The sequence below is a fragment of the Vulpes vulpes genome, chromosome 2 (assembly GCF_048418805.1).
Source record: "Vulpes vulpes isolate BD-2025 chromosome 2, VulVul3, whole genome shotgun sequence".
Lineage (NCBI taxonomy): Eukaryota > Metazoa > Chordata > Mammalia > Carnivora > Canidae > Vulpes > Vulpes vulpes.
Genome location: NC_132781.1, coordinates 96461293 through 96485706, shown reverse-complemented (window position 1 = coordinate 96485706; position 24414 = coordinate 96461293). Strand labels below are relative to the sequence as shown.

Sequence of the window (24414 nt, the reverse complement as noted above, 5' to 3'; positions counted from 1 at the left end):
ACTTTTAAAAATCCCTGAAATTGACATATACAACTCTTTGTATCTTGTGTTCACATAAAGGTAAACATATATCAGCATCTGAGGGCATTTACTGAAAGAGAAACAGGAAGATGCATTTGTCACGGCTGCAAGGAGGAACTTTTCCATAAACATGATTTCTTTTTACTTGTTGATACGTGATTTGCTTGTCATTTGTCTGTTTTAACTTGTTGATAAATTATCATTTGGATAGTATTTATGGAAGGTATGTTTCAAAAGTTTTATCATTCTAAGTAAAAGTTTATGTCTAGTTAGAATTAGTACTAAACAGTAAATGTTGATTGCTAATGGGAAGTCCAAATATGAGGATCAAGATAATGATTTGAACCCCCATTCTTATAAACGGTCTGTGATCTTAGGTAAGCCATTTAATATTAATCTCTAAAATACTGAAAATCACTCTCTCATACAAAGTACTAAATGTTTACATCAAGTTATATCATCAACTTAGAAACTTTTATTCATTCCAAAAAGATGTATTGAGCAACTATCAGACAGCATGGTAGATACTACAATAGTTCTTGCCTTTAAAGAATTTATAACCTAGTGATAAAAATTTATTAGTAAAACAGTATGTGTAGCACTATAATTGAAGATATTTATGTGTTGCTGTCAGAGAGCAATAAAAATTAGCCCTAGCTTCCAGTGTTGCATTAATAAATATTTAATAGTTATTTAGTTGATGGCCTTTCAAAGTGTCTATCATCTCAGCTACATTTAACCAAATAGAAAGACACACCAGACCACTTGATTGAGACAAAGCAATTCCTTTATGAATTTCCTTTATAAAACTCCATTCTTCTCCAGTTCCTTAACAAGTAAGTTTGGCAACATATTGAAAATATGGAAGGTTCAGATCTATTGGAAGCAAGAGCAACATCTTGTGTAGAAAAGAAAAAGGGCAAAATGCATTTTGGAAAAAAAAATCATGCACCCCAAATCTTCCTTCACAGATGAACTACTTATTTCACTTGAGTGCTCTCTTGCTCTAGAAATGCTCTCAGGGGCAAGTTTGCAAATGAAAGGAGATCTCAACTCTGCTGACAGCTTAATATCGCATGACCAGTATTTTCAAACATCCGGAAATTAACAATACATCTCATAGTTTCTATTCAGCAGGACCATTTAAATCTATCTTATGTTAGAAAAATATGGTAGGTTTTAAGAAGGTCAATGCACATATCAAACAATTCTTAGCAAGACATCTGAAAATGCAACCCCAGTGATCTCTGTCATAGCAAAGTTCAGCTTGTGTTGAGATTATCAGAAGTGTTATCAGAGTTACTGGACCATGTCTTGGTGTACAGTAAGAGATTATGAACATATAAAAAAATGAGATTCAACCCATGATGCACAGGGTCAAAGTGCCCGTTAAATGGAAAATCTCCTAATGACTTATTTTTTTCATGTTTTTACACAAAAAGGTGACTTTATGAACTGTTTCTGTTTGTCTGAAAGAAAATGATATATCTCAACCTCTCTTTTCAGACATGAGACTCAAATTTTCACTTTTATTTTTATTTTAGATCTAGATATTTGTTAAATATCCAGTTTTCTTTAAATTTTTCATATTGTTTAAGAACAATAGATTGCGGAGCCCTAGGCAGTATCTAAAATCAGTGACTTAAAGGTTTAGACAGAAAAACATTATTAGATGACCTGAGAAGGAAGAAAAAATAATAAGGAAATAAAACACCACCAAGAACAAAACTCAGAATGTGATACTTTTATGCATGAATGCTTTTAGTGGTTTATGGATTCAGAAGTCCTCACCCATTCCCACCTCTTTTCTATTCTTCATATGCCAGGAACAGAACCTTTGTTCATCAATCTGATGAGTTCTGACTACCATTTTAAAAGAAGTATCAACCCTTTCTATTTGGGACTTCAGTGTTACCTCTGGTATGGCCAAAAGGCCATCTATTCTGAAATCCTCTGTTTCTTGAGCTCTTTGGCTAAAGGAATAACATTCCTAGTACTTTGCCATTTCTTCACCTTCCTTCTGATCTTGGAGTCTCTTTTAGGCCAACTCTTTTATTTTTTTTTAATTTTTATTTATTTACTTATTTTTGAGAGAGAGTGAACATGTGCAGGTGCACACATGTGTGCATGTGGTGGGGGGCAGAAGGAGAAGGAAAGATAATCTTAAGGAAGCCACAACCCCTGCAAGATGCCTAATGCAGGGCTCTATCTCAGGACCCTGAAATCATGACTTGAGTTGAAATCAGGAGTTCAATGCTTAGATGACTGACCTACCTAAGTGCCCCTGACCAATCCTTAAATGCTAGCCGAACAAATTGTGATCCTGCTTTATTTCTCTTTGCTCTTCCTTGGGCATCATGGTTTTATCTGCCCCCTGGGGGCTGATGATCTGATATCCACATCCCAATCTATACCTTTTCCTGAATTTAGAAACTTACAATACATTTTCTATTGGATTTCTCTACAACATATCAGACACAATAAACCTAACAAAAAATGCATACACTTTCTTCTTTTGCCTACTACTTTATCTTTCCCACCTTCTTGCTTTATAAATAAGCCTCGTAATTCCTACCTATGTCTGGTCTACAGATGCATATCTTTTTCATCTATTTCTTGCCCTTATTCAGGTTTCTATACTTTTACCCTAGAATTGTTAGCAAAAAAAAAAAATGACCTTGATTTTCTTTAGGTTAGTAAAATCGATTTCCGGGACAGGAACTAAAAAACAATGTAAGCAGTTAATTACAACTATTACTGATCTATCTTGATTCTATGGTAGATTAAGTGGGCTAAAGCGATGACTAATATATGTAATGAAAAACAATCCCATGGAGGAAAATACATGGCCTTCTTAAAAATATAAGGTTCTAGAACCTCTCTGATTTTGGTACCATTCATGGGCTTTACTGAAGTATAAGAGATTCAGAAATGCTGAGCAATCTAATTCAGACCTTTTAATTAGCCAATCTTGTCTATTATTTATGTAGTAAGGTTACTGTGGAACACTGTTATATAATTTTCAATTTATGTGCAAATTTCAGGGTTACACAATGATCAAGTTATGTTTTGTGCATAAAATGAATACAAACAAGCCTAATCATAGTAAATATTATCTTTGACCCTTTCCATTGAACTCCCTCATATTTGTAAGATGTGTAAAATTTTATTCTGCACTGTATTGTCAATACACTATTTCAATCAGCTTTTCAGAATTTAATAGGAGTACTGTAGATTGAAGATGATTCTTAAAACTGAGACTCAAAAAAGATATTTAGGGGTTCTTTATGATTGTAAACAAATAATTCCCCCAAAAAAGAAAATTTTAAATATTTTTTAACAAAACCTTAAAATCTCCCTGAGTAAAATCTGTAACAACTGTGTGGTTTGGTTAAATTAGGTAATCTTTCTGAGGCTCAGATTCCTTTTCCGATAAATGGAAATCCTGAAGTTCCTATATGAACTTGTGTATGAACACTAAATGAGATGTTTAAAGCAAAGTTTTCAGTATATGCTTGCCATTTTGGTAAATATCCTATTAATGTTAGTTTTTCCATTTTTTTTCTTAATTCTTGACTACTTGCCCTCTCAAAACCTTACTTTCTTTATGTATAGAATAGGTTCCTCTAAATTTTAACTAAGATAGAATATATAAAGTGGATAAAACTGTTCTTAACTTCTGGAAGCTGGATGTCTTAATTCATTCAACCTAGGTCAGCCTTCTTTCTACAACTAATCACTGTTTTGTGAAAACATTAATAATATTTTACATTATCATTCACTTTCTAAACAGAGTTAAAAATGAAACCAATACTAATAGATGATATTAATTGTTGATTTACAATGGGGTAAGTACTGTTTTAATCACTTTGCAAGGATTAAATCAATACATTTTCACAATAATTCAAATGTATAGAAGAAGCACAGAGTGGTTAGCTAACTTGTCTCAGGTCACATAGTTGAGAAATAGTAGAGTTAAAATTCAAACTCAGGTAATGATCTGAAAGCCTATTATCTTTTATAATATCTAAGATAATTCCTTTTCAATCAAAAGAATACAATTCTTTTTTGAGAGAGAATTGAGAGAATATAATTAAAGTGCATTTTCTACACTTTAAAGGAAATTTGAAAGATGGTAAAATAGTTAATGTTTTCTTGGAATATAACATAATATTTCCAGACTAGAAAATCCTAGAAGCTCGCTGGATTCACTATCAAATTTAATATTTAAATTTCTTAAAATGTTTTGCAAGTTATTTTTAAAGAGAAGCTCATTAAATAATATAGTAAAGAACAAAGCAGTATTGACATCTTGGGAACAGATGTACATTTTGAATGGCTACACTTTCAAAAAATGATATTAAAATTTTTCATAACATATGTTATAAAACTTCCAAAACACCTTTATGTTAATAGTATATTTTACATTTTAAAATATTATGGACATAAAATCATTTTGATTAGCATTTTTGGCAGTATGAGATTTTAGTCATGTAATTATTATGACTAACTGAGAAGAAATATCTACATTCTGTAATAAAATATTGAAATATGTATTTAAATGCAAGAGTCTCAAAGCCAGAAATGGAATGGATTCAGCCAACTGGAAATTTTTTTCTTCCTTTATTTTTTTTAAGATTTTATTTATTTATTCATGAGAGACACAGAGAGGGAGGCAGAGACAGGGGCAGAAGGAGAAGCAGGCTCCCTGTGGGGAGCCCAATGTGGGACTTGGTCCCAGAACCCCAGGATCATGACCTGAGCCAGATGCAGACCCTCAACCACTAAGCAACCCAGGTGTCCCTGTCAAATGGAAATTTCTGTTGAAATCTGGAGACAACTTCATTGGCTTAGAGCCAATTCAGAGCAGGGGAAGTAATGGAGGTTCTTGCCTAAAACTGAGACCAGCATGGCTTATACCTGCTGCATTACAGTAAATGAGATACCTACCTTAGTGGTAGATGGGTATATACTTGTATATATGGATGCAAATATGGATATTTGTGTGTGTATTCATATTCACATGAATCTAAAATTTATATAAAATAACAAAAGGCTAACAAAGAGCCAAGACACTCTTGTGAAAGATCAAAATCAAGAGACTATATACTTCAGACAACAAAACTTATGCATTTTAATAAGCAAGATGGTGTGGAATAACAAAGGGATAGACTAATAGACCTCTGAAGCATAAAAGAAGACCTAGTCTGAGCCTCATGTGTTTAGAAATTTGATTTTTGACAGACCTGACATGCAGACTGGAAGGAAAAGAATGGACTAACCATACATTATCAATCTTCAGGCTGAGCTACGGGGATGTCAGAGTACATAAAGATTTTACAATGAGGACAAAAGAATATAGTTTTAAGGAAATCAATTTTTAGATCTCCATTTCCAAAGATGAAGCTTTTCAAAGCGATCTTCTCAAGAATGCACCAGTGATCATTCTGATTCTCCTCTGTGCACTTGGTTTTGCAACCATACCCCACATTTTATAGAAGACAGACCTTTGCATCTTTCCTCTATTTGACATTCAGAAATATATATGGCCAGGTTGTGACAGCGGAAATGTGGTATTTCTAGTGCATTTAAAGTCTCATACTTTTAATTCCATGATTTAAAAAAATGATTCATCTAGATGAGACTAAAATAAAATTAGCATGAAACAATTTCATACAATATTATTTACTACCAATGTATACATAACTAAAAATAAAGCTATATTTTTTAAATTAGGAAAACTGAAGTACAAATGTAAATATATTTGATATTTATAAGCTCTCATCAAAGTTGCCTTTGGAAGTCGGATACAAATTAACACTGCTCAGAGTGAAAGCTAGAGAAGTATATATATCTATAGAAATATAGAAGTCTTCAGTGTACTGTTAGTAGCTACAAGTTAGATGTTCAGCCCTTCACCTCACAAAACCGATTCTCTGTAATAACATCACTGCCCCTGACAAATAAATATGGTGGTAGAAGACACTTCAACAGATTGCATCACAAATTATGGTAGATTAAAAAGAAATTTATGCCTTAGAGCAAAGAAAGAAGAGAGACAAATGGCTAACATGCACATGAAAAGTTGCTCATCATCATAAATGCAAATTAGGGAGATGCAATCAAAACCAAAATGAGATACTACCTCATATTCATTAGGATGACTAATATTAAAAAAATAAGATAAAATACTCAGAAAATAATAAGTTTTGGTGAGAATATGGAGAAACTGGAACACTTATGTACTGTTGGTGAGAGTGTAAAATGGCAGAGTGACCATGAGTAACAGAATGGTGGTCCTCAAAAAAACAAAATATAATTGCCATATGATCCAGCAAGCCTGCTTTTGGACATATACCTACAGAAACTGAAACCAAGGACTCAAACAGGTATATACACCATATTCTTATTATTCACCATAGCCAAAAGGTGGAAGTAACCCAAGTATAAACTGACAGAGAACCCATAAGCAAAATGTGGTATACACCTATAACAATATAATTCAGCCTTAAAAAGGAAGGAAATTCTGATATGTGCTACAAGATGGATGAACTTTCTATGCTAAGTGATGTAAGCAAATCATAAGTAAGTCTGGTTCCACTTTTATGAGGCACTTAGTGTAGTCAGATTCATAGAAACAGGAAGTATGGTGGTTGGTTGCCAGGGGCTGGGGATGAGGGAAATAGGGAACTACTGTTTACCTGGGATAGAGTTCCTGTTTTACAAGATGAGGAGTACTTGGATGGATGCCAATGATGGCAGCACAACAATGTAAATATCTTACTGTCATTAAACTGTACATTTAAACATGACTAATATGGTAAATTTTATGTCCTTTATGTTTATGAACATAGAAGGGTAGGCACTGTGCTAGGTGCTGGTGTAATGGCAAAGCCTAACTTTATCTTCAACTTAAATTTGGAAACACTATTACTAATCAACAAGTGTTGGATGCCAAACTGTCTTGCCTTGATTTGCATGAACTGTAGGATATTAGCACTAAAAAGGCAAAGAGTATTGTCTAGGATATTAAACTTGCATATATTTTAAAGAAATACGTGAGGAATGTGGAAGAAATTCATATTCTGCAAGTATTGCATTTACAAGTGGGATAGGGGATGTGTTTTTATACATTTATATGAATCTTAAAAAAGACAGGCCTATTATAACAAAAAGTAAGTCTGACTTAACCTGTTTGACAATGAGAACCGTCTTTGCAAACAGTACACATGGCAGACATTTTCAAATCAGTAAGTGAGCTAAGTCTACATCTCCAGAGTTTGATATAAATATGTCTGAATCATGTCTGAATGAGTTAAAATCACATTAACTTATTTTATCAAAAAATAATTGACAAAGCTACATTAAAATCATTCATGTTTCAAATTTTCCACATCTTGGGATGCCTGGGTGGCTCAGTGGTTGACGTCTGCCTTTGGCTCAGGTTGTGATCCTGGAGTCCTGCATCGAGTCCCACATCGGGCTCCCTGGAGGGAGCCTGCTTCTCTCTCTGCTTGTGTCTGTCTCTCTTTGTGTGTCTCTCATGAATAAATAAATAAAATCTTTAAAAAATTTCCACATCTTTATGAGTATATTGAATTAAACAAGGAGCTTCTAAATGGAACCACAAAAAGGTTTTTTAGTAGTGATTCTGTAAGTCTTAGTGGGTAAATCATTTTTGGATATTGTTCCCAGAAAGTGAGAGAATGAATGACTCTATCACCTGTATTATAATAAGTACTTTTATAAATCAGGTGGTTTCTAATTTGTTGCTTTCAAAAATCTGAGGAGTGACTTAATATTCTGAATCTGGGTCAAAAAATAAGTTTTAATTAGACAGCAGTTTTTAATTTACAATCTATTTTGACATGTAATCCAGTTCAAACACTTGAGAGACAATGCTGTGACAAAACTTCAGTCTTAACAAATATCACAATCTTATGTGGATGAGGTTGCTTAGCACTTAAGTCTCTAAAGCAAAAATTAGAAATAGAATCAAATTTCTTTTAGCCGAGGAGTAATCATCTGCAACAACATAAAACACCTGATGAAATTAATGAGCCACAGTTCCGTGCATAGTGAAGAATCTCAAAAATATATAGCTAAAAGAGGAGCAAGTCACCAAAAATGCACATGATTTTACAGTGTAACTATTTATATAAAGTGCAAAATCTGACCAAGTTAAATTATATTATTTAGTACAATCAACTGTGCTACAACTAAAAATGAATTCCAGAGGATGATTATCATAAAAGGCAGGGTAGTGATTTCCTCCTGTCAAAAAAGCACACATAAGAAATTTCCAAAGTATAGCTAATGCACTTAATTTGTGTATAGTAACTTGGGGGATCATTTTATTCTGACATTAAGCTGAACATATAATTTAAGATACTGTTTTATATGTATAACAAGGGCTTATAGTACTAGCTACACGTTAGAATTACCTAAAGCTTGAAAAATTATGGATGCCTGAACCCCACACCCAGAGATAACAGTTGAAATGGTCTAGAAGAAGGCCTGGGTAGAAACAGTATTTTAAGCTTCCCAGGAGATTTTAGTGTGCAGCCAGGGCTGACTGCCACATTCACTGATGCATTTCACAAAAAATAAGTAAAATTGTTTTAGGAAAGAAGAAAGAAGGAAAGAAGAAAGAAAGAAAAAGAAAGAAAAGAAAAGAAAAGAAAAGAGGAAGGAGAGACAGAAAGAGAGACAAAAAAATAAGGAAAACAAATGCTTGCCTTCTCAGAATAACACATTTGTCATCATAGACTATACTAACATTAGTATCAGAACCAGTAAGGAGAAAGTTTGAAATGAGGGAGGGAGTTGGCTAATTTCTGGAAATGGACTTTCTGGGATCCTGGAAAACTGTAGATTCTGAATTTTTCAGATCAACTAATCACTGAGGTTATTGACCCTTTGGAGAAAGACCCCACCTGCCTCACTATGCTCACTATGCTCACTATGTTCTCGTGGTTTCTTGAAGATATCCCATAGCTTCTTGGGAAAGAGTATCCAATGCCCCCTTAACTTTATTTCAATGTGCTTACAATTTTTAACATATCCTGAGATAACATTCAATCAATGACTCAACTCATAAAAATATATCTAGGCATAAAATAGTTCTTGCTAAAGATGATCTCAAGATATATTAACAGTAATAGATCAATTAGTGAATAATAAAATGATGAACTTCTAAATATTCTCATTTCTTTTTGGTTTTCTTTTTTTAATAGTTCAACACATTTAGCTTTAGTATATATTAAAAGAACCTTTAATATGTTGGACTAGACTTATATTTAAAGCAATTAAGAAAATGAAAGCATCACTCTGCCAAATGAATTCCTATGAGTCCTTGATAATCACCTAATTCCACATTTTAGTTTCAACCAGAGTAAGACAATTAAGAGAATTCTAATTAACTACTAAGAAATAAACAACTAAAATGAAACCAGGGTGTTCCCTCAGTGCAAAGCACAACAAATTAAAAAATAAAATAGTAGATCACAATACTAGGAAAGTAAAATGGACCAGCATGTTGTAAGGAAAACAACAACAATGTTATGGTGAATTGTTTTTGGTAGGGTACTTGGGAAAAAAGAACAAAAAATATAGAGTGTAATTAAAGTTAGACAAAATCTCTGTGGTGATGGAGAAGTGTGGTGCAAGGACCTTTAAACGTAAGCACTAAAATTAAAAATGAAAAACAGAAAAACATGAACATTTTTAATCTGAGAGTTTCTTAAACTTAATGACAAAAGCAAACCTATATAGTAAAGCCTTCATTAAATAAAATTGAACAGAATTAGGTGAATGAAATGTTCTCAGTGAAAGTACTACAAATATGAAAAGACAATGAAAAGCAAGAAAAATATATTTAGAATATGTCTTTAAAAATATGGTTTCTATAGTTAGTGAAGAAAGAGCATGTCCAAAGCAACAGCCCAATAGAAATCTCTGGCAAGGAAATGAATGGGCAATTCTCAAAAGAAATGTAATTGACCTATAACGCACACACCGGTTAATAAAAGATTTAACTTCAGTATTAATCATATATATATAAAAACACTATCAATTCACCTACTAAATTATAAACATGCATTGCTCAAAAAATATGAAAAGGGAAGTGATCTTGATGAAAGAGATGGAGATTAAAGAAAGAGTTAAGAAGTATTATGGAGATGGGGGTGGGGGGAGAGGAAGGAAGACATGCCCAAGGATTGAGAACTAAGCAGTTGGCAATCTTAGCAGAGAGCATATGGAGAAATAGAAGAAAGAACAGGGTACTCTAAAGAAAGGTTTGACAATATATATTTATTTATTTATTTATTTTTTAGATTTATTTATTTGAGAGAGAGAGAGTTGGAGTGAGCATGAGCACGTGGAGAGGCAGAAGGAGAGAGAGAGAAAACCTCAAGCAGACTCCCTGTGAGCTTGGAGCCCATGATGGTGCTCAATCCCAGGACCCTGAGATCATGACCAGTGGTGAAATCAAGAGTCATAGATACTTAAACAGATGAGCCACCCAGGATAATATACCTTTAAAGTCCTAATTCTGTATGCTCTTAGGCTTAAAAATTGCCCAGCAAGAAACTCTGATAAGCTACTAGTTCTCTAAACAAATATCCACCCCCTTCCTCTTCCTTAGTGTTGAATGAACCATGTCTTAGTTTTTTTTATGATTTGAACATGAACAAAATGTTGGCTAATTAGTTGTAAGTGAAATTGATGTGCAATGGTTTTAAGGAAATCTTTTAAAGGACAGTTAGTACATGCTCTTTGCCTCTTTCTCCATCTTCTTTTTTCCTGCCAGCTTGAAGGTAGACATACTGACTAGAGCTAAAGCAGCCATCCTGAACTATCAGCTCTCCCACAATTTTTCACACATCCTTCACCTCTTTCTCCATTCCTACTGCCTATTCTAGGGTAGTTCTTTGATTTTTACCCACACCATTAGACTAGTCATCTACAGAAACAGTCAATTACTTTGTGTACTATATTTCAACACTTGATTATAGGAAGTAGTGTATTAATATTTGTTGAATGAGTAACATCCTAAGAATACATTGTCAATGGACCCACAATGCAGTTGTTTACCTTATTCCCTTCATCTGATGATTCCCTCTCATCCATATGGTCACAAAGCTTGGGTCCCAGTAGACTTATGTGTATAAGGACAATGTCCCTGCCATTGAACTACAGTTCTGATGAGCATCATTTGGCCCAAGATCAGTTGATCAGAATCCCCTACTAGGGAATTTAGAAATATAACTAATGAGTTACTGCAGCAATGTATTAGGGCCCTTAAACCATGAGGTGTAGTCATGTTTTCTATCTATGAATAGTGAAGCAGAAAAAGCTGGTTCTACAGGATGAGAGAGTAAAACACGTGCAGAGATGCAGTTAAGAGACAAAAGGAACAGAAAAAAGCATGGCTCAAGTTCCCTCTTCAATCTTGGTTTTAGAATCTTCCTGAAGCTGGACTGTGTTGCTGATCTTGGGTTTCCTGAGATTCCTCCTATCCTTACATAAACTCTCTTTGTGTTTAATGCTATTGGCAATTAAACTAGACCTAATTAACCTAGAGAATTCCCAGAAATTATCATGAGAATGCATAAAGACCAAAAGACCAAAAAGTAAACTAGTGGGAAGAAATCCAAACCACACTTGGTTTCTTTTGCTGAGCTCCTTCCTGACCTTTGAGTCAACAATTTAAAACTCTGTATTTCCCAGATCTGCTGAGGCAACTTTCCAGACAATTTGTGTGACTTATTTTGGTCAAATCCTTCAAGAAGCCATTCTGTATTAAATATCTTTCTTCCCTCCTTAAAAGAAATCATGCATGTGCTGCATCTAGTTTGACCTTGGCACCCACAAATGTCCAGTATATACCAGTTTTCTTCTACTGTCTTCATGCACAGGCAATGCATGTTTCTGGAGAACAATGAAGACTGTATACAACTAACCAGTGGGGGGATTAGGCCTAATACAACACAGAGGTAGTGCTGATTCCCATATGATTTTCTCCACCTCAATAACGTCTTATGTCACCAAGGAAGACAACAAACACAGCTGAGCCAGAGAGCCAAGAAAGAATGCAGGGCTGTTTGGGATGTGCTTTACCTGTTTCTCCACATGCTTTTTTGCAAGTGCTTATTTATTGTATAGCTTTTTCAGCCTTTGGGCACTTTCCCCTTGTCTCCATACTTAAGTTACTTAAGTTACTTAAATTACTTAAGTACTTAAGTAAGGCTGTTACTTAAACAGCTTACTTAAACAGCCTTAAACATTTTTTTTAAAGATTTATTTATTTATTTATTCATGAGGGACACAGAGAGAGAGAGAGAGGCAGAGACACAGGCAGGGGGAGAGGCAGGCTCCCTGTGGGGAGCCTGATGCAAGACTCGATTCCAGGACCCCGGGAGCATGCCTTGAGCCAAAGGCAAACAACTGCTGAGCCACCCAGGCATCCCTAGCCTTAAACATTTTTATTTTTTATTTTTTTTTAATTTTTATTTATTTATGATAGTCACACAGAGAGAGAGAGAGAGAGAGGCAGAGACATAGGCAGAGGGAGAAGCAGGCTCCATGCGCCAGGAGCCCGGAGCCCGATGTGGGATTCGATCCAGGGTCTCCAGGATCACGCCCTGGGCCAAAGGCAGGCGCCAAACCGCTGCACCACCCAGGGATCCCGCCTTAAACATTTTTAAACCAAACTTCCACCAAGGTTTCTTGCTTCCCAACTCACCTTTTTCTTTTCTTTTTTTTTTTTTTTAGGTAAAGTAATACATTTACTGAAAAGTTTCTCTATTTGGACTTTAAAATATTTTGTACTGTGCTAGTATCTATTATGGTTGTTACTGTTTATATTAGTATTTAACTTAGTTACTTATGCTTCCAATAGCTTTCCCTAATCCTATTTTCCCACAAGCCCTTTCTTTGTGTTACTATTCAAAATATGAGATTTTTCAGAAACTCACATATGCCTCTGTGTATATGTGTGTTGTATCAAATATAAGACAAAATTTGTTCCTATTCTTGGCTTAATATTTGTACATGTATATATACATGCAAATTTTACTAAAACCAAGTTCTTTATGTTTGCTTCAACTGATATAAATTTCTTGAGCTCCACATCTATTTATTTAAAACTCACCTATAGCTTGTATATATTACATATATTTGTATTAATGTTTCAGGACTGAAGAATATATCTTTCAAATGTGTAATGGAAATTAAAAAAAAATCATTAATGTAAAATGGAAGTCCTGTTGATATGAATATTAATCTTGAACAGAAAATAATTATTAAAACATAATTCAGTAAAAACTGAGTACCATATTGTCACAAATACTCTATGAAATGATCTTACTGACTAAGGTATTAAGTGTGGAAATGTTAACTGTAATTTAAAAAAAATTCTAATTAGAAACTATATGAACCAAGGATAATGCTAGTTTTCAGATCTACAGTACCCTTCATTTGAACTTAGGGGTATTTCAAAGGCTATTTAAACCTTACTGAAGTGTATGCTTAATTATTTTTCCTTAATATTATGAATGAATTATATCATTGTTCTTAGATTACAATAAAGTATAATCACATCAATTATAATATTTACTTTGTCATTGTAATAAGATTATAATTACAGCTTCAAATGTGGACCTTTTTGACACTGGAACACTAATCTTATCAACTATTTTGATAGATAAAGTAGTATCTAATATTTTCTAGGTATGAAACAAATGATTTCAATATACTGCTAAGAAATTAGATGTATCCATGGCTTTGATTTTTTAATTTAAAATAGCTGATTAAAGATATAATAAACTTAAATGCATAGCCCTGATTTTAAAAATGTGGGCATGGTGCCAAGAACAAGAATCGATGCCCTGATTTTACAAGAAGCAAGTAACTTGGCTCTAAGGCTTATTGAAGAACGATGTTGTTGGTTGACTGTGACAATGAGGCTTCTCTCCTGAGGCCTGTCTCAGATCAATTCAAGCAATAAAGCAAAGCAAAGACTATAGCCGGAGCTCTGATTTCACTTATTGCCAGGGTTGATGGCACAAGGACTCTCCACCTCTTGGTTCTGAATTTTGTGTAGTGTCAACTTTTTCCTCCTGACTTACTTTCCCCACAAGGCTAGAGGCAAGTTTGCTGAAAGCTCTTTCTTAACATATTTAGAATATTAGAATCTGAAAAGTAGATAGGTATCTTTCTCTTTTACATCTTCAGTTTGAAAAAACCTGCAAATGATAGCTTGATAGCTTGGTTGTAATTTCTTTTTTGTTCACTAACTAAGCAACCACAATCCTCATGCAGTAACCTCAAAGAAAGCAAATTTATCTGATGTGAGGGTCACAATGCTGGACAACCCAATGTCGAATACAACCCTACTGATGTATAGTACAATTCTATAATAGCTCTGTCAAAATACTCCCTGTAATATAGGAAATTGCATGGAGTTGTTAGATATGACCAAGTAGATTATATGACACATAGTAAATAAACCAAAATCTCAAAAACACCATTTCTCAAGGGTCACTTACTATACATATTTAGAACAAATTGGTAGAGGGACTTTTCTCTACCAATTCAGAAGACCAGGAAAATGTAGACAAGACATCTGGAAAATAAGGCCTCTTCTATGACAGTATCAGAAGGGAGACATGGAGGGTCTCCAGCGTGTAAATGCCTCAACCTGGAAGTGACATGTTACTTGCTCAGAGCACACTGGTCACATTGATTCACCTAACCCAAAAGGGTCTGGGACACATGGAAAGAAAATGGATACTTTGCAAATAGTTAATAATCTCTACCACAAACAATTATAGGTTTAAAAATGTGTAGTATTTGTTTATAAGTCAGTGGATTGATATAACTACTTCTGCATTGACGAAGAATCAACATTTTTGAATCAATAAAAATTAGCTACTTTTCTTTCACTGAAAAGTCAAAATATTAATATTTGCATCACTATATGGTATATATTTAATAAAACATGCATTTATATATGGACATGTTAGTAATACAGATATTTAAGTTAGAAAGGAGATCTAATCAGGGCATCATAACAAAAATCTTAAAACATGACCTTCACACTTTTTGTTTTTTAATAAAAGATATTTCCAGGTATGTAAAGTAGTTACTTCAAATAAGGCTATTTTTTTCCACTTGAGAACCACTGAGTATTTTACCTAGCCAATATATATATATATATATTTTTTTTTTTACCTAGTCAATATATATTTATATATTAATCAGTCATCAAAAATAAATGCTACTATTTATAATGATGTGTATGGAGCTAGAGTATAGCATGCTAAGTGAAATAATTCAGTTAGAGAAAGACAAATACCAAATGATTTCACTCGTGTGAAATATAATGAAACATGAATATAGGGGAAGGGGAAAAGAAAAAAGAAGGACGGAAACTATATGAGACTCTAACTATAGAGAATAAGTTGAGGGTTGGTGAAGGGGAGGTGGGTGGGCAATGGGCTAGATGGGTGATGGGCGTTAAGGAAGGGCACGTTGTGAAGAACACAGCATGTGTAAGTGATGAATTAGTGAATTCTACCCGAGACCAATATTATAATATATGGTAACTAACTAGAATTTAAATAAAAACTTAAAAAAAAGAACAGTTGAAATTACTGACAGACTATATATGGCAGGTGCTGTGTGTCAGCTTTTACCCCCGAGGTATTTATCAGAATTTTAGTACTATTCCACATTTTTATGACTAACTATGGCTAAGGTTCTTTGCTGTTAAGCATCAGTAAGGGAACTGACCTGGCTGGTATTAGTTATTGCAATGTCTGGGTACCACAATTTTCTGGAGATTTACTGAGGATTAAATTAAATTAAATTATATATGATGGTGATGATTGTGATGATAATCACAATCACAAGTTTAGCATTTATTGAATAGTTAACATAAAGCGTTTTTGTTCAAATCTCTCGGCATATGTTAATTTGTTAAATCCTTACAATTACCTATGAAGTAGGTCTGATTTGGAGGCAAATTGAGGCAACAGAGTTGATGAGCATTTATTCAAGGTCACATGGTAAATAAGTGGCAGCGACAGAATTTAATCCTATGCAGACCGGCGTCAGTCAGCTTGTTTAAACCCGTGCTGTGATGAAATCTTCAGTACAGAGCAGGCATTTCTGATGACAAAGTTCTGAATAATGAAACCCATCACTATCCTCCTACCCTTCTTTCTTTGGCTTCATCAACATGCTTTCCTCCTGATAAATCTTCCTGGCTGGTCCCGAGGTCTGAGGAACTCTTCATTGAGATGTTTGCATGGTCATCTCTTATTTCATTTAAGATTCTACTCAACTGTAATCTTCTAAGAGTTTCTTACCACTCTAATCAAGGTAATAATTCTCCACTGCTTTCTCCCTCTATCATTCACAGCATCTATTACCCATGACACAATATTACATGTTACTTTATCAAATGTAAGTCAGGTGAAGGCAGAAACTTGCTCTGAATTTGCACACATATACCAAGATATGAGTAAATGGTTTCTATTAATCTGTCCATCCATCCATCCATCCATCCACCATCCATATATCCATTCAGTCTTTATTTATACATCCTTATGTTATACAGAGCTACAAATCATTTAGTCATTAGTTATTAAAAACAAGTGACTTAATTATTTCACTAGGATACAATGTTCAGTTATTATATATATATATATATATATATATTTCACACACTTCCATCCTCCTTTTCTTTTTTCTTCTCTTTTCTCATAACATATGCTTTGAAAGAAAACTGTGTGAGATCTAAAAGCAACACTTGGGGCACTCATATGTTGAGTGGAAACACAGCTCTTCATCTAAACTAAGTGAAGAATGTTAAGTTTTGAAGGCAAACTCTACAGGCTTCTGTTTATAGATTTATGTATTCGTGAACTTTATATAGAGCAATCACTGTTTTGTGATCTCCCAAGTTCCATTTGAATCCAGAGTAATGCTGCACTGAAATCATTATCATCAAGCCACTATTTTTCACTCCAGATCAATTACTGTTTAAAGGACACTTAGGAGTCGTACATACAGTTTTTGAGGGAAAAAATGAAAGATGTGGAAGTGCTTATAATAAAAGAGAAAGCTATTCAGGTTATGTGTGAAGACAATGCACAAGACATCTAAAATTATAATGACACTGGCTTCTCTTAGTTTATCCCCAAACTATTTCCTTACTTTCACATTTAGGATTATTTGGGGAGCATGATGTGTTTTGTTCAGTATGTATTTAGAGAAAGGCAGAGTCACTACTGTGCTACTGTCTACTTAGATTTTATTGACTTCTAGAAGCATTTTCTATTCCCTAAGATATTCCTTCATTTTCCCTGAATGAAAATCTGGTCATCATTCAATTGAATCTTTTAGATGTTTTAGTGGTAAAGGCAACATCTTATACTGTGATTGGCCCCGCCCTAAGGTACCAGGCTAAGGGACCCAACTTATGAGTTTCTTGGAAACAGTTCACAGAGCAGTCGAAGAAATATAAGGCACAGGGGCATGTGGGGAAAGGGAGGAGGTGCCGGGAGTCCAGGAAGGAGCACTGAAAAGGGGAAATGGAAAATCAATAAAGCCAAACACTATAACACGTGCATCTCAGCCCTGTTCTGAGCAGATGTGTACAGTACATTGCACAGAGCTTTCTGCAGCTCAGGCAATCGATAAATGTTTGCTGAACACGTGAACAGAACAGAACCAGATCTTAAATGATGATGACATAAAAAGTGTTGTGCCTAAAACACTATCAAGTCTTTTGAACTGGTTGTTCCTTTATACATTTAGCTAACATATATTCAGTGTTTATCTCATGCATTCTTCAAAGCACTTTGCATAAAAGGAAATGATTTAGTCCTTCTAAGATCTCTCTCAGATGGAAGCAGTGTTATTGTTTTGTAGCTAGAAAATGAGACAAGGGAAAATCATGTGACCTGCCTAAAACCACAGAGCAGAAAGCAAGAGGGTAACTGGGATTTGCACCTAACCTAATGGCTTTGTAGAACTCGGCTCCCAACAACTAACATAAATGCTACTTAGTATTCATAGTAAACTCAACAAGTATCAGCTGAAGGATTGTACTTAATAAATAATACTCTCTTTGAAAAATGAGTAACCACTTATATTTAGAAATGACACTTTGATAATTACAATGATGGAATATTACTTTCCTGTCTACATAAATTTCAGTCCCACTTCTCTCTTCTATAGGTTGGTAGTTGCACTTTACAAGATTTTTATTTTAAAAAAATCATTTTAAATCAACTTGAATTTTAAAAAGAGGAGATATCAAGTTCTTCATAATCTGTCACTTACTTTTTCATGAATAAGCTACTTGCCTCTTTGTTAACTTTATCCAGAAAGGAGATAAGCTTCTTAGTGTGTCCCTGGACAGACCATATGCCTAAGCTTTTTTTTTTTTTCATATGCCTAAGCTTTTGCTTTATTTTTCTTTTTTAGAAAAATATGATAGATTTGATAGTAAATTGAAGATACTACTATGATGTATTCAGAATGCAAATAAATAAAAAAATAATACATATAGCTTTATGTTGGTCATGTACTAAATATTACCTACTAAATTGAGTTGTAAGTCTTTGAAAGGAAAGTTAAAAGTAATCACAAAGCTCAAATAGCTTTCTTACTTGCAGGTAATGTAGATAACCACTAAATACAAATATAAACACATATAATTTATATATATCCACTACCTTCTTCCGATTTCATCAATTTTAAACTTTGTTCTCAGTTATTCTGAACTTTTAAAAAATATGCCTAGATTCCAGAGTTGTCAGATAGTTCTAGGAATATCTCAGAATCCATTATGATGCTGCCATTGTGCAAATGTGAAAACTGAAGCTCTATAATGACATAGCCAAAGTTAGAGGATTAGTGTTAAACCTCTGAAAAAGGTTATAAATCTATAGAATCTACATGTCTATAAAAACATATAATACCTTGCTTTTTGAGATTTTCTGGCTCTGCCCCACCCCCTACTTTGATGTAGGTCATCTCTTCCCTTCATCTGTTCCTAGCCTACTCAATTTTGATACCACTCCCAGTGCTGTGTCTGTTAATGCTTTGTTTTGTGGGGTGTTTGAAAATGAATTGCTGAAATGGAATGGGATTATGTTGTACCCAGTTTGAGAGTTCAGTGTCAACTGCCTCAACCCCACAGAACTTACCACAGAGCCCTGCACCCACTCATTCCATAAGTGAGTGAAACCCCTCCAGTTTTAGCTGCCATTATCAAATCACCTGACTGCATATTCCAGGGAATATCTATTGGCTCTTTCATGATTCTCATGTCTTCTCCTTTATAGACATAACACAAAGGTCTTGTGGTTCTTGGTGGTGTGTCCCTAATTGCTTGTATACTGGCTTTTGTAGTGATGTGTTTTCACTTCATTTTGCTGTCTATGTTTTCTGTGACTTACTGACTTTGCAAACTAGGTGTTCTGACTGTCTTGATGTGAGACCTTGGGAAAATCCAGCAACTACTACTCCGCCATCACCACCATCACCACTATCATGTTTCCATAATTCTCTTGCTTTTATATACTTTGTTTAAAAATATATTGATTTAGCATTTAGAATTTATATACCATTAAGGTCACCTATATTAAGTTTATAATTTTATGGCTTTAGTATATTTACAAAGTTGTGCAACAACTGCCATAAAAAATGTAGACTATTTTCATCATCCAATGCAGAAATGCCAATAGTCATTAGTAGTCACTCCTCACCCCTTTTCCCTTCAGTCCTAAGCAACCACTAATATACTTTCTCTCTCTCTCTCTCTCTATGTGTATATATATATATATATATATATATCTATATATATATATATCTGCTGTTGTGTATATTTCATATAAATTGTATCATATAATATATGGTCTTCTGTTATCAGCAGTATGTGACAGAGAAATAAATAGGAAGTAATGTTTTAAGTTCTTCACCTCAAATAGAAAACAGCAATAATTCCATGATAGACTTTATGGCAATGTTGGTTACCTAGTACAGAGAGTGGGCAAGTGAAGGAGGGAGGGGGGCAGGGGCAGAAGGACAGGGAAGAGAGAGAATCCCAAGCAGACTCTTGCTGAGCATGGAGCCCAATCTCATAACCCTGAGATCATAGTCTGAGCTGAGACCATCAACTGAGCTAAAATCAAGAGTTGGATGCCTAACCAATGGAGCCATCCAGGTGCCCCCCCAAGACTCCTTGTTTGTTTGTTGCTCTTTTTTTTAAGATTTATTTTATTTATTTTAGAGAGAGCATAAGTAGGGGGAGGGGAAAAAGGAGGGAAGCAGATTCCCTGCTGGATGGGGAGCTTGATCTCACCACCCTGAAATCATGAACTGAGCTGAAATTAAGAGTCAGACACTTAACCTACTGAGCCACCCAGATGCCCCAAGACTCCTTGTTCTTGACCACTGTTCTGTAGTGCCTCTCTGATTTTTAGGTGTTTATTTAAATGCCATTTACTTCTAAATTGGTGATAGTGCCAAGGAACTTAAGGTAACATATTCTGAGTAATACTAATATTTTACTAGCATATAGTACAAAACTAAGGAGACAAAATAATCATTTTCTTTTAGTTCCATAGATATTCTTTCACACTTTCTCATAATGTTTTTTTTCCTCTTTCTATCCTAACAAAAACATAATTTGAAAACCCTTATTATTTATAGAAGATTGGGCATTAACTGCTTTTTAATAAAGCAATGGTTGGGCAGCCTGGGTGGCTCAGCAGTTTAGCGTCGTCTTCAGCCCAGGATGTGATCCTGGAGGCTCAGGATCGAGTCCCACATTGGGCTCCCTGCATGGAGCCTGCTTCTCCCTCTGCCTGTGTCTCTGCCTCTCTCTCTCTCTCTGTCTCTCATGAATAAATAAATAAAATATTTAAATAATAATAATAATAATAATAATAATAATAAAGCAATAGTTACTTTGTCCTAAAACATATTTGTTACACAATTGTCCGTATTTAAGTACAATTGGCCACAACTGGCCTCTTTATTTTGAGGACACAGAAAGAACTATAGCCCCCAAATGTAGTTTATCACTAAACATAAGACATTAAAGTATTTCTCAGGGATCCCTAGGTGGCGCAGCGGTTTGGCGCCTGCCTTTGGCCCAGGGCGCGATCCTGGAGACCCGGGATCGAATCCCACATCAGGTTCCCGGCGCATGGAGCCTGCTTCTCCCTCTGCCTGTGTCTCTGCCTCTCTCTTTCTCTCTGTATGACTATCATAAATAAATAAAATTTAAAAAAAAATTTCCTGAGTTTAAAAAAAAAAATAAAGTATTTCTCAGTAAGCAGAGCATTGTATTGAGCTGAGAAAAATTAACTAGAATCATGTAAATTCTCACAGGACTTTACAGGAATAGAGGGAAAAAAACAGTGCAAACTTCTCTATGAAACTGGCAAAGTTGGAATAATAACTCTCAGATTTCTTCTGTCCTGAATCAACCCGTCTAATAATCATTCTGCCTCCCTTAGGAGGAAAGGAATCTCTCTTGTTTAATAAAAGCTTCTTTCTTTCTAAAATCTTAGAAAAAAGTTTTGAAGATATTTTTAAAGTTGTCAGAATCATTTATAGATTGAACTAACTATAACAGAAATTTAGCTTATTGCTAGGAAGATGACTAGCAAAGAACCAAAGAAGCACATTCTTCTAGAATAAGCACATATCTTCTAAGATAAATTTTCATGATTATATGTTTATAACCTCATTTTCTGTTATCCAGTACTCTCTCCCAAACATCTCCAAGCCCAAATCCCATCCCTCTCCTGACATGGATACTTAGAGCTCTGTGCTCGCTAGATCACCTGGGATCTTTGAAGCAGCCTTACTCATAAAAGAGCCGATGCTGTAACATCACCAAATACCAAACTTATGGCATTTTGAAATACCTCAGTGAAATGATACTTTAGTGTAAGAGCAGTAATAAAATTAAACAGCACTTAACTTTAGCTTCCTATTTCAGGATCTTGCCTCTGAGTGAATCTGTGTAGAACTCATTGGCAGTGTATGTCACATGGCACTATTTTGGAAAATCAAATGGAATAGTGCCTCCAAAAGAACTTTGCCAGTTGTGAAACTGTACAAGGATATTTATAATTATTTTTGACATTTTCTGGGTAGTTTTGTAAAGAAAATCTAAGTAGAGTTAAACTTCACACTTTTGGAAGTGAGATAAATGATAGCAAAACTTTTCAAGTTGCTGTTCACTTGCTGTAGTAGCATAAATACCCAAAGTCTGATCTCAACTCAAGTTCTGCTTGAATTACACCTGGTTGAATTTATTTCTCATATATCCACTAAGTGACAGCTTTCAAACATTTTTTTTACTGGTTCACTTTAAATTACTTTAGATAAACGTATGTAAATATTAGGCATACACTTAATTCATGTTGAAAAATAGTGCAAAGGAAAAAAGTGCAAAGAAGAACACTTCTACATGTTAGAAAAGGGATGGTCTGGAACAAAGGAAGGAATTAAATGTTTGTGCACTTGTGGGAGGGAGAAGCTATCCTCTCTTAACATGTAAGTTCAATTATGGAATGATGCTTCCAACTTATTTTTATGGAGGTACCAAATATGTAACAGCAGAATATTTTGTAAATGAGAAGTAAAGATAAAATGGCTAGAGTATGAAAACTGTTCCAAGTAGAAGAGATTTCCAGAAACTTACCAGTCATGCAGTTTTTAAATTCAATGTGATCAATTGCAGCTCCTCCTCCTAGATCTCTTGTTCTGATACCTTGGAATATGACTTCAAGATTCCTTAGCTTTCCTAGCAGGATGACAGCCTTTTGCCAATGACCACTGGAGTTCTGCTCACTCTCTTGCCATACTCTTGAAAGTGTTTTTTCTGTCTGAAGGTAACAAATGTGCATTAGAGTAAACACAAAAGAAAAAAAAATCAATCATTTAGAACAGAGGCATTTTATTAGTGAAAACTGATTAAAAAACAAACAGTGGAAGTCCAACAATATCAATGCTATACTTGATCTCATCAAAGCAAAGAAGGCATGTTAATTTACTACAGTGCTTCCTACAAGAAGTACTGATAAATCTGTTTTGCTGTTTTCAGAGACACCACTATTTAAAAGGGCTCTATCCAGGTCATTCTATCTCTCCTTCGCATGAATGCAAAATTCTTGATATCTTAAGGGATCTTACCATTTTACAGAAGCCCTGGTTTATGGCTCTGGATGCTCCCTCAACCTTCTATTCACATTCTGTAATTATTTAGATTGTATCTTCCATCAAAGAGTCGATATAATTTCCATAGGGAAAGAGAAAAAAGGATTAAAGGAGAAATACATGGGAGAGTTCTCTATTCCTGATGGATACAACAAAGAGATTGTGAAGTGAGCCATGGTGGCAAAGTGATGCTCTCTAAGATTAGTAAGATTTCAAAAATTGTTATTCTGTTAATTTGGGTATTTAAAAATTATATTATAATATGATTGCTATATGGTTAGCCCCAAATACTTAATATCTCAGGGTCCACTATTTTGTTTTTAGCATCAACAACAACGAATAAAACCTTTGTGTCTGAAGCTTGTAATAAAACTTGTGGAATTGAGGGGAATACTGAGGGGAATGGCAGCCAGAAAATCAAGCAAGCTGTTCCAATAGATTTATGGCATGCAACTGTGAAATACATAATTTATAGGTACTTTTAAATATAAGCTGAAGAAAAAGGAGAAATAATTTTAAAAGGGATCCAAAGGAGTGACATTTCCATAGATCTGTGCTTTTTGGGCACTAATGTTGATAAATAAGGCTGACACATTGTTCTTCTGAGGAAGACCCAATCCAGGAGTTCTTCCTTAGCTGAATTACAGAGAAAGTGGGGCCACCTATCAGTTAATCCAAAATTAACTTTGCAAAACAACTAATGGTGTCTAGACAGATTTCTGAACATCCTTTCAAAAAAAAAAAAAAAGATTAATCTTATACCCAGAGACTCATGTAACTTTTGCCTTGAAGGGAATGGGAAATTCACACCTACTTAATGGAATATCATATTTTTCTTGATGACTGAAGAAGAGAAGCCTTTTTCAAGGTTAATCTTTGACTGTCATGATGTTGTAGTGATGTGGAATCAAAGGAATGATTAGTTAAAGATTAAAGTAGAGAGGCCTGTCTGACACATAGCAACATAATAAGGCATGGATATTGATAAAGTCTGTCTCAATTTACAAACTTAATTCACTTTGCTAATATTTTCTATTAATCTACTTCTGAAGTTTCTAGAGCCACTCATTAACTATGACAAATCCCCGTAGGGTTTTCACAAATACCATCACAGAAGGTCGTGTGATCACTTTAATC

General features: G+C 34.5%; 1 protein-coding gene across 1 annotated transcript in view; it reads right to left on the bottom strand.

Annotated features, from left to right (window-relative positions):
* LOC140597908 (MAM and LDL-receptor class A domain-containing protein 1-like) overlaps positions 1-23333 on the bottom strand; it is a 34065-nt gene extending 10732 nt beyond the window's left edge. The window contains exons 1-2 of the mRNA XM_072749334.1: positions 23254-23333; positions 22763-22946 (exon numbers count right to left, since the gene is read on the bottom strand). Coding sequence (XP_072605435.1) covers positions 22763-22946; positions 23254-23256 — 187 coding nt within the window. The 5' untranslated portion in view covers positions 23257-23333. The remainder of the gene's footprint in view (positions 1-22762; positions 22947-23253) is intronic.
* Between the last annotated feature and the right edge of the window lie 1081 nt (positions 23334-24414).